We start from the raw sequence: 15,106 nt of genomic DNA on the forward strand, positions 1-15,106 counted from the left end.
ACCGGGGCTTGGTTTGAAGTACCTCGTCTGACCCAAACACATTGAGACCAGAATGCATTTCAGCTGAAATGACTAACATATCCGTCATGTTAATGGCTTGTTCTATGAAGGCAGATTTTCAGCTCCAGAAATACCAGAGGCCTAGATTAACTAACATGCACAGAGCCTTGAAGCTGTGCGAACATCAGCAGTGCTACATTGCACGAATAAGAAAAAATGATGTGCTCCAAATTTAGCGAGAGTCGTGTGGCAAAGACAGCACCGATCCTTCTGGCACTAAAAAGCTGTTCTAGCATGACGCTGTGCATTGTGCCATGGCGCCAAGCTAACTCAACAGTGCCTTCCATGACATTTGTAGTCGAGATAATCTCCCCAGAGCAAATTTCCACAAGAGGACAAGCACCCAAAGTCAAGCCGTGTAAAATGTCATTTCAAGTTAGAATATGATGCAGTTTTCCACTCGCTCCTTGTTAGCGCTGTTTGTGCCCCAGCTTGCCACATTTGAATATGTTATAGCGCGACTAGCGCTTCGCAGTGCATACCGATTTTAGCCGATTTTGGTAAACGTTCGGTGCAAACTAGTTTTTGCGCCTGATGGTCTGCTGGTGCGGCGGTTTATGCCGCTTTGCAACACCGTGAATAGGTGCAAAATCTATTGGAAATGAGGGCCCCGACTTTAAAATGGAAGCAGAGGAGTTGTGGGCTTTAAGAATAGATCTACAATGGGAGACGGTTCTATCCAACTAAATGGAATAAGCGCTGAATCAAATATGTCCACAGGGGCACCTATGTTGTTAAAGTTAATGCCCTTGTTGGCGAATTTGTTTACAGACTTTCGTCTCACCAAGCCTTAGGTCACTACTGTTGGTATAACCCTGCACAGAAATTGGGCGTTCTGATGGATGGATTCTGGGTTTATGCTTAATCGGACTGTGGCCAGTTTTATTTAACGTTCAACACTGCAAATCTAGAATAAAGGTTTTGCCTAATTCGATTTCTATTCTCCCAACAAGGTTGACGCCTAATTATATCTTTAGAAATATTACGTCATTACGCCTTCTGCCTTTAAGCAATCTGATCAAAGTTGCCACTTCTAAATTGATGGAGCGTGTCCTAAAGTAGACACGTATTATAGTATTTTTGTTTTTAATGGATGATGCACAAGAAAATGTGCTGTCTTTTTCTAGCAGTGGAGACAGATTTAAAAAACAAATCCATCTTAAGAGGACACACGGGTAATAAAAACAATGTCTGGCTCTGGCACGTTATAAATTCTACAGCATGTTGAATTACATTTATCTCCATATGCTGTCCAGAAAATATCCTTTTTCCTCTGAGATGCCTACATATTTCTCCGATTCCTCCGGGAATTATTAATTCAATCATCCACACAATTTACATGAAAGAGTGCCTGCACTTAGAAAACAAAATCATAAGTCACGGTTCAACATGTCATCACAGTACAATTTTATGAGCACAAACAGTTTTCTGTCCAGTGACTCGCTGAATGTCTTCCAACTCCAAGTGACCTCTTTTCTGCCCGATAAACACAGTCCTGTACTTTCTTCTGCCTACCTCTGTTTAGTGAAGCCCTTCTTGCACCCCAAACCAGATTGACAAATGGGTAACTGACACCAATGACTCTAGATCACCTCCAGAATACCTCAAATCTACCTAAGTAATAATACCCCTCATCTGACCTCAACTCTGTATAAGTCCATTGTCCTCAAAATACAATATACCTGAGACTAATCGCCATAAACCCTCTGTGTATGTTGGAAACCTGCCTGACAGTAGCCAGCCTCGAGCTTTCCAAGGTCTTTATTCTCGCTGGCCACTAATGCCCTAAAACATGTGTAAAGCTGGCTGCCCTCAGAGGTCTCCTTGCCTCAATCTTAGTGGATTCTAACCACTCACAATCATCTCCAATAACTCAAACCTACTTGCCTGATGCTAAAGGCTCACAAACATCTCCTTGGTCTCAAACCTGTGGTCATGGAGATGCCTGAGAACTGCTCTCAATGTTCTCCATGATCTCAATCTTAGTTGATTCTAGCCACTCACAATCATCTCCATGAACTCAAATCTGCCTAATTCACTCTGCCTCAAGGTTCTCCAAGGCATCAATGGTACCTGATATTAGCTATTATCTGTCATCTCCGTGCCCTCAAACCTGTGTAATGCTGACTGTCCCCAAGGGTCCACGTGAGCGCAATCTTAGTTGATACTGGCCGCATTCAATCATCTCCATGACTTCAAACCTGCCTCATTTCCACTGCCCTCAATGTTCCCCTAAACGAAATCCTGCCTTTTACTGTGCTCAATCTTCTTCTGTACAGACTCAATCTTACCTCTACTATCTTGATATCTGTTAGTCTTCCCATCAAATGTTTGGTATCCAGTCCTTGAACGGCCTCCATCTTGTGAAGTAAGGCTTGCCTCCAGCCTGTTCTACAAGACCTTGGTCCTGTCCAATGCATCTTGCTTCAGCTGTTTTTTGATTCCCTTAGTCCTATCAAATATTCCTGTTTTCAATGATCTCTACATGATCTCTGTCACGGCCAAAGCTCTTGCCTTCAAACACCTCAATGTGACTTCTGTCTCACTCAGTATATATTTGCCCTCAATCACCTCACGTGACCTCAGTCTTGCCCAATACCTTTAAGTATTAACTACCTCCACGAGACCTCAGACGTAATCAGTATTTCTTAGCCTCAATCATTTCCACACAAGCTCAGACTCTTCTCGTCCTGGTTTCCCTCAGTAATCTCCTGTGAGGTCAGAACTGTCAAGTAATTCCCCTCGCCACTCATCTCTACATAACATTCGCCTTCTCCAGTATGTACTTCTGGCACTCAGTCTGCTGCACAGGAGATCAATATTGCATGGCAAGTGTTCCCCATGCACCAGTGTGGGCCTTAAGGCCCAGCTTACCGTCTTGTCGCTGTGCTGCTGCTGCTGGAGCTGCTTCATGAGGATGGTCTTCTTCTTGTCCTTGCAGCGCTTGTTCTGGAACCAGACACGGATGACGCGGGGGCTGAGACCAGTCATCTCCACCAGCTGCTCCTTCATTAGTGCATCCGGCCGAGGGTTGGCAGCGTAGCAGGTGCGCAACGTGTGTAGCTGCTTCTCGTTCAGCACTGTCCGCACCCGCGTGGTCTTCTCTGCCTGCTTGTGGGCGTGCGGCCGCAGGGAGGTCTGTCGGCCTGACACCGAGTCTACAATTGTCCATAGAGAGGAAAGAGAACAAGAAGAGCAAGAGGAGGATTCAGAAGGAAACACTAACACGGTAAGCAGTCCGTATGTGATCACCCTAGGAATTGCGCAATATGGGGTTTTAAATAATTTAAGATATTCTTTTATGAATCATGTAGTTTTGTAATGATCAAAACAGTCACTTCTAACACAGGAGGATTGTAACAAGACATAGAAGCAGGGCACAGGCTTCTACATATCATTAATGTAATATACATCCCTCTCAACATATCTGTGGAATAAAGTGCATGCCCTAAAAAACATAAGCTCTTGTTTAACCAGCACAAGTAAGTTTTAGACAATAAAGTTATTAATTGTAAAAGCTGACGTTGTAGTACGTTTGTAGAAATGTAAACATGAAGGTTTAATTGGTGCTTTGCAAAACATGAATTTCGAATTATGTCACATTGGTAAACTAGGTCTGGTGCTAGCTATAGGGAGTTTAAGGTTTTGCCATTCAAGACAAAGTGATATTTCTCCACGGGGCACTTTGGGAAACATTTTGTTGCTTGCATGGAGTACAGATAGATGGCCGAGGTACTGATTTGCTAGGCTGCAGTATATATTTTCCTTGCCATAGAGATGACCAAGGGTTCAACCGAAGAAGAACTGGAGACAAGTCTGTGGATTTCTGGGATTCCGGGTGTACACTGTTGTTACCTGACAGTGCCCTAAGGCATCCTAGATAATGACTATTTTGGAAACACTGCTCAGAAAATTACTATGAATAACCTACAATGGTAGGCAGGATTTGTTGAAAATGTCACCTGCATCTATGGTTCATGCCGGGAGGGATACAAAACACATGTCACTGGAACCTCTGCTCATTCCGTGAAATCAACACCAATATTAAAAAAGACCTCTGTCATGAATATCAGTTCACCACAATGCCAGGGGTAGCGGAAGTGACATCATACACCGTTTAACCTTTCCTTATAAATTCGCACATACACATACTTGCTCTCACATAAACAGTCTCACGGCAAGCACGCACACACAATGCTTTTTGATGCATTTTTCACATACCTCAGCTGCATTGTAGGGTCATATTCCAACTGTCATGCATTCTTTATCACACTAATAGTGAATAATAAAATATTATAATATTATTCACTATTAGTGTATAAAAATGTGACAGAAAAGAAGGAAATTTGAGTCCCAACCCATGACCATAAGGACTAGCTGCCCTTGTGTTCCTGGCACTGATTTTGCCACCTCTGAGGCAGGGGTTGCAAAGTCAGTGCCAGGGGTCGCAAGAGGCAAGCTGCAGCTGCGACCCCTGGAGACCCCTAAATGACCTCTGTGAGAAAGCAGACATGGAAAACTACTAGAGAAATAACAGACTCTGCATAAACATCTACACATCCCCACAGCCCTACGATCCTTCATCAAGAAATCACATCCCAGAATATGGGCACAAGCTTTGAGCCATGGGGTGGAAATGCTTCTTGAGGAACCACAACTTTGTAGCACCAACCAGTCCAAGTGGAGACTCAGATAGCAGGGTAAAGCACGTAATGAAACCGCCTTCCCACCAGGCGCTAGGGTTTGCACACTGACACCTGATCTTTTGACACATTAATACAAATCATCCAATCCTGCACTCAGTCTCACTTCATCGTTTCCCATTTATTAGTAGCATTTTTTGTTTTTGACCTAACGAACGCTATGACCTCAATCCCTCCTTCACATGGCCGGGTAACCACAGGTAGAAATTCGGAATCATCAAAATACATGTTGTCCTTAGGGCAAAAGAGAATTGACACCACTGTGGTATATGGTGTCTATTTATATTCTTGCCTACAGCTGGACAGTACAATATTCATACTCTTGGGCAAAGTTAATATTTTGATAAGTCCAATATTTGTTGACTCAATATTTCACGTGTTATTAACTTAAAGCCTGTTTGGAGTGGGCTGGGAGCCTTAAGTAATGTGTTTGGTTCCAAATGCCTTCAGCCGAGTGAACACTTAGGAAGTCTGCCTGAATTCTTTAGATTACAGCTGTAAAGAGCAGGGTCATGGTTTGGAAACGGTTAGAGCATGAATGACTTTCTACCCAGCCACCTCAACTGCGGCGGGACTGCGAATGGGAATCTGCAGCATGGTCCTGAGGTGGTCTGAATCGTACTTGACCAACCAATCCCAGCAAATAAAACTGGCTACATACATTTGACCCTTTCCCCAATCTACAGGGGGTCCCCAATGACCTATTCTGTTTCCAACCCTCTTTAATCTGTACATGGTGCCCCCCTGCTCCCTCCTGCACTGTTCAATCCTCTCGTTTTACCTCTACGCTGATGACAGGCAGCTTCACCTAAGTCACTTCTCCAGAGGACATTTTGAACTTGGCATCATCCAGTCCTGGATGTCACCTCATCACCTGAGCTGAGGTCCCTGGACTCTGCGTTGCTCTTCGTTTCTCCCTTGAAAGCCTGGGTGGGTGAAACACACAAGCTGGACTGCAAGCTGTCTGTTGTTGAAACTGCTAAATCAATAGATCTCAACAAAAACACAAAATGATTGTCCACATTAAGGCCCAGGCTAGAAGTGCACATTACCCAATCAAAATTCTCGGAGGAATGAAGTCCAGTAGGTGACTTCAAAACTAACTGTGGTACCCTTAACGCTGCAGCTCATCTGATGTCTGGCACCAGAAGATCTGACCATATTACTCTAATACTCTTTTTACTCAACTACCTTCCCATAGATGTAATACTTTTATTCAAACAAGCTTGCATTGTCCATATAGCTATGCAGAAGGGCTGTCCCAAACATCTAGCCTGCACACTGGTCATCACAGGTGACTCAAATTCACTCCGAAATGCAGACTCTCTCCTCCTGGAAGCACCAGCCGTCAAACTTTATCACGGAAAGGAACCCAGAGTCTGGAACTATGTACCTCCTCTATTAAGATGATCCCTTCAAATAGCACCTTTAAGAGAGACCTCTACGCCTGGCTCTTCCAATGCCTCTTCTAAAGGGGAATGTCTGAAGCTAATCGGTTCACACCTTGAATGCTGATAAAATGACTAAAGGTTTATCTAACAAATGTTGTTTCTTTCACATAGAGCTACTTTAAGGATGCAAATTCTGTATTGATGCATGGCCCCATGTATCAAATCTTACAGGAACCATTCTTTTGGCCACTTAGCATATGGAACCTGAGTTTTAGAGAAAACTGTGATGTCTAGAGTATTCTATGGAGACATGTCTTCTTTTTAGATTACTGACCTTCTAATTCATACTTGGTTATACTTTTGCTATCTGTAAAGTGCTTTGCTGCCCCGCTAGGTATGGTTTGCATGATTAATGAATAAATAAACCTTCCTTAGCCAATTTTCGGGTCCATTATGATGGCAGTCTCTTTTTTTTAAATGTGACCACAAGAAATTTAGGAAATCTGGTCTACAGGGAAAGCATAAGATTTTTCCAACCATCACCGATCCCTCTGGCAGACTACCGGTGATCGGGCAAATCAGATGCATACCAGGCCAGAGCCTTGCATGCTGACATTTCATTGTATCCTCTTATTTCCCTGCAGGCCAGTTTACTAGCAAGTACAGACATATCTAGGATCGCCACTAGGCAGTTATAGTTAGGACCTACTTTCTATAGAAAAAGTTTTTTTTTACTTGCCTATATCTTAGGCACCAGTTGATGCATCTTCAACAAATTTCCCCCAAAAAATTTGACACTCACGTCAGCTGCTGTCTGGAAAGTTTCAGGGTGATCCATCAAGCAAGAGCCAAGAAAAAGGGGGGGTCCCAAAACGTGTTTTCCTCATGTTAATTCTCATAGGGTTTCCACAGGTCTACAGCCTGAACCGCTGGACAAAATTACACCAAATTTGGCAGAAAGGTAGGTCTTGGGCCAGAAAGCACCCTTTTTTGTTATTTGGTTTGAATCCGTTCAGTAGTTTTTGAGATATTAAAGACAATTCAAATTTATATATAGGGACGCTAAGGCTCTGTTAACACTCCAGATCTTGTGCTGAAATCTGACTGGCTGCCAACACTTGAACAAGGAAGTGTTGGCAGCTATCGTGGGACTCTGCTTCAGCTGAGTCCCTGAAATAAAGATAAAAAATAAGAAAAAGGGGCAGGGTAGGGACACCCTGACCCCTAGGCTCTGCTGCTGGGGTCCCAGAGGGACCTCCCCTCCTCCTCCCCCCCCCCCCACCCCTGGGCCCAAAAAGCATTTTTTTTAAATAAATTTGCAGCAAATTTGCAACATAGTCATGAATTTGCAGCAAAATATGTTTTTAACAAAACAAGCATGGTCTCCCCCTCTTGTTTTAGTAAAGCCAGTGGGTGGGCCAGGTCCAAAGGGCATATCAAAAATAAAGGAGGGGGCGCACAGGGCCCCACTTCTTCTGGGCTTATTTATGCCTCGGGGACCGCCCCCTTCTTGGGGGGGACCTGCAGTCCAGCGACCGCCACCTCCCTGGTGCAATTTTGCTGAGCACCACCCCCTGCAGCCCTGGTGACTGCCACCTCCTGTTTAAATCTTGGTGCCAAATCATGGTGGAGGCGCAGGTTATAGTTACCTTAGGGTGCAAGTTATAGTTACTTGAAATAACTCTAGCTATAATCACCAAATTCCTATGGTTTTGTGTGAGTAAATTCAGAACATAACTACAACACCCTGTAACCTTTGTTTTTTTAAGTGCACACACATATATATATATATATATATATATATATATATATATATATATATATATATATATATATATATAAATAATTCACTGAAAAAAAACAAATCAACCAAAGGTTAAAGTGATGTTATAGTTAGGTGTGACAAAAAGATCTGTTTTTGTTTTTAAAAAAAAGAAAAACCTTAGAAATTCACTGAAAAAACCCAAAATGAAAGTAACCGTATAGTTAGGTGAATATGTCAGTGACAACATTAACATTTTGAACACAGCAATGCATCAGTTATAGTTAGCTGAGCTAACTATAACTTGCGCCCCCGCCAAGCACAGCTTATGATCTCACAAATGACATCACTGATGACAACTCAAATTACATCACTGATGACATCTCAGAAGACATCATCCAATGATGGCCCCCCTCCCCATGGCTAATTTGGCCCACCCCATCCTGTGTCCCTCATTATTTCAGTGTGGATGCCCTGGTGCCCACCAGGGGAACTCACCATACACAATGTTGGAGGCCATGGGGGAGCCCCATGGCCCCAGCTGGCTCCTCACATGATATGGGAGCCCACATTGCTCTCACCTAGAGGTAGTACCTAACTATGCTGCTCCCTCTGGGAGGGAACAATATCTTGATCTGTATCCCTGCTCACATCAGTGCACCACCTTGGTAAAAAAAGAGCACTTTTTCTGAAAGCTTTGTGGAGATTCATCAAACGGTGCCAAAGTTATTAGCAACCAAAAATTAAATTCCTATGGAAACACTGCTCTAACAACTGGCAACTGCCACCGGGCTATAAATATATATATATATATATATATATATATATATATATATATATATATATATATATATATATCACACTAGGGAGCTAACTACTGTGCCCCCCCTCTTCTAATTTGCAGGAAGAAGATTAAAGATGAGATATATATACAATTATTTATTATTGCCTTATTTCCCAAAGTAGAGCGCGAGCATTCATCACTCCGGGTAAAGATATTCTTTTTTTATCTAAATTTATATAGATGTAGATGTAAATAGCATGTGTTCTGCGTTTGCACTATGATTTTGGCATTGTTTCACAATCTGCACATATCTGGCATGCTAATTTACTTTGTTACACATTTTCTGCAGATTGGCTGTGGGGAGGGTGCAAAGTTATTTCCAGAGAACCACAAGTAGAAGTAGGGATTTTTGCTATGCACTAAGGTGAAAACGTTTAAAAGAATTATGCTGCACTTGGCATACAGCTAGGACTCTACTCAGCACAGGTTTTTTTTAACTATGGCCTAGAGACAATTTTAGTTATATATTAGTATATTAGCTAGTGGCGGTCGCCAGCAGGTAGTTATAGATAGGACCATGCTTCCATAGAAAAAGTGTTTCTTGACTTGCTGGATCTTTGGCACCGGTTGACAAATCTTCACAAAATTTTCCAATGATTGGGATGTCATCAGTGGTGTCATCAGTGATGTCACTGACCATGTCACGAGTGATGTAATATGTGAGGTCATAAGCAGTGCATTACGGGAGCGCCAGTTATAGTTAGCTGAGGTACCTATAACTGCTGAATTTTTACGGTTTTGTACAAGTAAATTCAGAACCTAACTATAACGTCCCTGTAACCTTTGTTTTTTTCAGTGAAATTCTAAGGTTTTTTTTAAAATTCTGTTTCCTAACTGTAACGTCCCTTAAAACTTTGGTTATTTCAGTATGTGTGTGTATATATATATATATATATATATATATATATATATATATATATATATACACACACACACACACACACACACACACATACACACATACATACAAATATACATAGAGGAATTTGCGGTCACCATTTTCATCCATTGGTCTGTTCAGTTCCAATTCACATTTTACATTTGCATACCACTGAATGAAGCATATGGCAATGGATACCCTCCTTCAACCACTGGCTCTCTCTCACTGTGAGTGACAGATTTCACGACCACTTGCGCACATCCACTTTAGTGCCAGGACTGGCGGACCAACACTTTTCTTTGGCAGTGCTTTTTCTTTCGATTATTTATCCTTTTTTATACCATAGTTCAGATAACTTTTTTGTGCCAATAAGAATTCTATTTTCCTGAGATTTACATTAAAACTAATAAAAAGTGTTTCTGTAGCTGATTTAAAAACACCTGCATTTGTACTGTTTTACTTAAATTATATGTGATGCTTAGTGTTTTTAATGGGTCGGTAGACCCTTGCTTTCTGATTAGGTACTGCGACTTGAACATTTTTGTTGTGGCCACCTTTTCTCAATGGACCAAAAATCTGTGGCTTGTGAATGGGCCACAAATCTGTGACAGGAGAAAAATATGGGGCCACTCCTAGAGTCCAGGGGAGTGAGGGGGCCTTCAGATGGGCGCTGCACACTTGAATTTCACATAGACTCATCAATGCGTCTCTAGAGAGCCGAGGAAAGGATGCACTCTAAGATCAACCTTGCTCAGCAAGGATATCACTCACTTACAAATGCGAGAGGAGTGTCTGGTTTTATATCTTATTCTAAATATACGTAATCCAAAAACTGAATAAAAAACAAATTTAAATAATTTCTTAAAATGCAGAAACCAAGCACACCACGAACTCTTAATCTTGGGCTAAAAATAAAATTACCCGAAACTTTTCAACAGGAAGTTAACGACAGAAAGAAAAACATACAATGTATTCTCTGCTAGTTCGTGTGAAATGCGGGTTCTAATTTAAAACAGTCATTGGCAAAACCAAAAGGTTTTGCCTTGGAAAGCTGCTTAATGGCTGTTTGTTTCTTTAATTGCAAGTATATGCTAGAAAAATAAAAAAATAAAAACGAAAAAAGGAAAACATGCTGCCTAAATGTTGTGGGCATATGCTTGCAATAACATTTTTAAATAAAACAAATAGCCATTGTACAGAATTTTAATAAAAAAGTGCTGCTGCTTCCTTTGAGGAAAGAGTACTTAGAACATATATAAAAAGCCTTTTAAGTTTTAATGCACATCAAAGGAAATTATGCTTCTTAGGGAGACAAACAAATGGTGCTTTAGGCTTTGAATTACTGTAATCTGAAGGCATAGTTTAAACTAAATAATGGCTAAAAAAAATGTAAAGGCTATAGCCTGCAGAGGAAAAAACTGTGGCAAAGTATTAACCTACCAGCCCTGGCTTAGAAGTGCATTTTTTGTAAGTAGAAGTGCATAGGAAAAATCAATCAATCATAGTGCAAGAGAGCCAATGTCTGAAGTAGGGTGAACCATTGTCTGCAATGTATGCTGTGTTGGGTGGAAGCAGAACATGAATGACAGCCATACAGACCATCTGATGAAAGTGGGTGACCGAAAGCCCCTCTATCTATGCCTATATTCGTTTTTTAACTAAAAATTATTTTGATTACACGACGCTGGCGAGGTAACGAAATCTGTAGCCAAACCTGACAAAAAGAGTATGGGGAATTGAACAAAACTCCTACTCAAGCCTGGAAACTCCAGTTCCGCACACACAACCGTCCAGGACATGGGTGCATGACACAACGTGTGAGATACTGGCGGCATTTTTAAGTCCAGGTACCACATCAAGGAAAGTGGCGCAAATACTCTTCTCCAACAGTAAATTGAAGACTAAACAAGTAACCCTAGTAAAGAGATAGGAACTAAGGGCCAGATGTATCAAAGGGTTTTACCCATTCTGTGTCTATGGGAAAATGCTTTAGTACATATGGCCCTAACTCACAAGCGGGCAATCTCAATGCCAAGGTACCCTTAAAAATTAACATTTCTAGAAGAGGAGAAAGGATGTCTCATCTATTTAGAAAAGGCCCTGAAGAAGAAGTGCTGACACACGCCTTTAGTATAATACAACAAACTTGAATGTTACAAATTACTTGGACTAAACTTAGCTTGTAGGATACCTCAATGTGGTCGAATACCAAAATCACAGACAAACACTCACCGAAAGCAAGATGGGTGGCACGGGATGGAAATAGAGACTGGTCACCAAAGTCCATACCACAAACCCAACAATTATAGAAACTGTCATTAGCGTGTCCCAGGGGAGGTAGAACATGACACACACTTTCTCCAGCCCTGCCCCACCTACAAAGACAGCCAGAGAAAGCAATACTTGTTCCAGTAAAACTGAATAAGAAAAACTATGCCTCGTCCATGAAGGCCTGCCAGCAACAGCAGAGGGGAAGCAAAATATGCCTATGCGTGTCACCGAGCAAGAGAGAGACTGCATAAAAAAACATGGGCTTGAAAATCTCCAGAAACTGAAATTAACACGCTCTAGAGAATGTGCTAGTTTGTGTATTCTGGGCATTTACTTAGGTAACCATTGTGAATCATGCATGCTACTCACATAGGATCACTGCATTGGATTATTGTACTGAATTCATTTGAGGCTCCTTGGTCTGGGTGAGGACAGGTCTGGGTTGGGGGGGGGGGGGGGAAGAGTACTGCTCGCCATACTCTGCACGTGCTCTGCTTCAGATGCACAATTAAACATCTGTAACTTCAGCTGGCTAAGAATGAGCCTTTTGGGGATTGACAACAGAAGGGGGTGTGCAACAGCCTTCAGTGTTCACTCAGTGAGTTCTCCTCGAAGCTGATGCAGATACTGAGAACTAAACCTGCACAGTGGGGCTTCCGAGAAGTGTACTTAAATGTCCTTAAAATGACCCAAAATACTAAGAACATGGACTATTTGCATACTGTTTCTAATCAATAACTGACCAGATGTGCCTACATGTTGTGAGCAGCTGTGGAGCAACTAAGAAGGCTAGTATTGTGGTTTCTGAAGTCCTGTGCTGTGAGCCAGCGCAGCATGTGTTGTGTTGCTGCCAGGGTTGGCGTTGCATGGACAGTGAATGCCAGCCTCATGATGCTGGCAGTATTGTATTACGGGAGTGGATTTGGCTAGTTGTTTGGAGCTATGGAGACTAGTTCTGTTGGGCTTGGGGACTAGTATGAGACCTAGTTGTGTTGGGCTCTGGCGTCAAGTCATGTGGTTTCACTGAGTTCTTCTGTTGTGTGGCCGTGAGATGGCGTGTTGCTGGGCCACGTGTGCTAGTGTTGTGGGCTGTAAGGGCTACTTTGAGAAGCTGCATGGCTAGTGTGAGACTTGAGTAAGTAGGGCTGTGGGGCAATGGGGGCTAGTGTTGGGCAGATGTGGGGAGTGGTGTTCTGGGGCTGAAGGGCTGCTTTTGAAGCACTGTGAGGGTTAATGCTGTGGATTCATGCGGTAACATGGTGTCAGCCAGGGCCATCCCGGGTTAGACCATTCCTTTAACACATGACCCACCAGGGAGCTTCAGAGAACCATCCTCCCTGCCACGGAAAATTCACCATCTAGAAATTATGTTGTAAATTTCGACCGTAACAGCAATGAATATTTTTTTTCTGTTGTTGAGAACATCTGTTATGTTCTGAGCGAGAGCGTAAAAGTGAGAGAGTTATGTGGAGAGTGAGAGACACGATTAGTGGGGTATATGCATGTAGTCTAATGCTGGATGTCAGTGGTTCCCAACCTGTGGTCCAGGGACCTCTGGGGGGTCCGCAACTGCTTAGAAAATTAAATAATATTAAGAGATTAATAAAACTGTATATAAATAAAGTGGCTAAATGTGCAACTAAACATTTTAAAATGTACCATAAATGTCAAATAATTTGAAACTCGTGGCTAAAAATTAAATTGGAATCCTCAGATTGATTTCTACGAGCAGTGCATGTGCAACAAATAAAATATAGTATGAACTATGTGTGGCTTCAAATGAATATAGGAAAGCTCGAACCTTCCGATTAAAATTCTTTACAATTTTTATTTGTTTGCAAATTAAATAAATTGTGTTAGCATTTGTGTATGCGTTTGATGAATGCTTGTTTCTGTATTTTGTGTGTATTTTTTATAATCAAAATCATTGACAATTTATAAGCCGGGGTCCCCAGATTCGGGATCACCAGATTCCAATAATGATTCAGTGGGGGTCCCCGGGTTCCAGTAATGATAAAGTGGGAATCGGCAGAAGTCAAAAGGTTGGGAACCATTGCTGTGTGTGATGGTATACATATTACCAGAATTTCTGTATATTTACTGTTAAAGACACTGTCTTTATATAGGTTAATAAATACTATATAAACGTATCTGTCCGTATGGTTATTACAGGACATTGCACACAGATATACACAAGTGTGTTAACAACATACATATACGTACACTAACAAATTATAAATCTCTGTATATTTGTAGTTTGTGTGTTATTGTTCTACGATTTACTCCTATAAAAAACATGCTGTGTGTGTGAGGCAAATATCTTTGTGCTTAAAGTAACTGTATACATGTGTACTATGTGCTTACCTACATTAAATGATGTATATTAATAGGGCATAGATGTGTATATGTGTGATAATGGTCTGGTTTGCAGGTCGCCTCATACCTCAGTCTACCATGTTAATGGTACTTAATTTACAGACCTCGGAAACACCGAGAGACAGAGTTGGCCATGGCTCCAACTTGGGAGCTGCGAGCATTTAAATCACTGAGCCACCCTGACAGTTAATTTAATACTAGTTTAACTTCATGTGTGTATGAATTAAAAGTTTATGTACGTGTTTGTGTATATTTATTTAGTGTGCCTGCGTCGATTGTGTGTCAGAGCAGCCACGCCCGTGTCTGAAGACACACCATTGTAAACACACAAGTACTTTTATTACAGAATAAGTCACTTTTGCAGAAAAAATATGCAGCTTAAGGAAAAATACAGCTTGCTCATTGGTATTGGCACGATGCATCCAGTATGCGCCTGGTTTTTGGTGTGTGCCAACAAAACACCTCGAAAACACGGGCCCATACACAAATCCCTGTAACCGAGTGAGGCAGTGTGAGGTGGTGTTGTATGAGAGTGGGGACTGAGGGATTGGGGTGCACGACTGTTCCCAACAACTACTGAATGGGGGGCTGCAGAAGTAAGGGTGCTATAGAGACAGACCCCTGACATGGAAAATCAATCCCTCAGGCACACTCACAGACCACCAATGAGAAGCTGGAATAGGGCTCAACACAACCCATCAAAAGCATACAAAATATGCACGGGTGTATAGCGCTGAGGTGCCGGAGGGCCACTATAGTGGTTAGCTTTGCCACTGCCGGAGGGAATACAACATCCAGTGTCTGGTATAACTTCTGAAA

At 42.0% G+C, this 15,106-nt stretch overlaps 1 protein-coding gene across 2 annotated transcripts in view; it reads right to left on the reverse strand.

Moving 5' to 3' along the window:
* The window catches only part of ISL2 (ISL LIM homeobox 2), a 92,575-nt gene that overhangs the window by 63,080 nt on the left and 14,389 nt on the right, over positions 1 to 15,106 (reverse strand). For both annotated transcript variants that reach the window (XM_069222026.1, XM_069222027.1), the window contains exon 4: positions 2,935 to 3,218. In XM_069222026.1, the coding sequence (XP_069078127.1) occupies positions 2,935 to 3,218 (284 nt within the window). The remainder of the gene's footprint in view (positions 1 to 2,934; positions 3,219 to 15,106) is intronic.

Source organism: Pleurodeles waltl, chromosome 3_1 (assembly GCF_031143425.1).
Source record: "Pleurodeles waltl isolate 20211129_DDA chromosome 3_1, aPleWal1.hap1.20221129, whole genome shotgun sequence".
Taxonomy (NCBI): Eukaryota; Metazoa; Chordata; class Amphibia; order Caudata; family Salamandridae; genus Pleurodeles; species Pleurodeles waltl.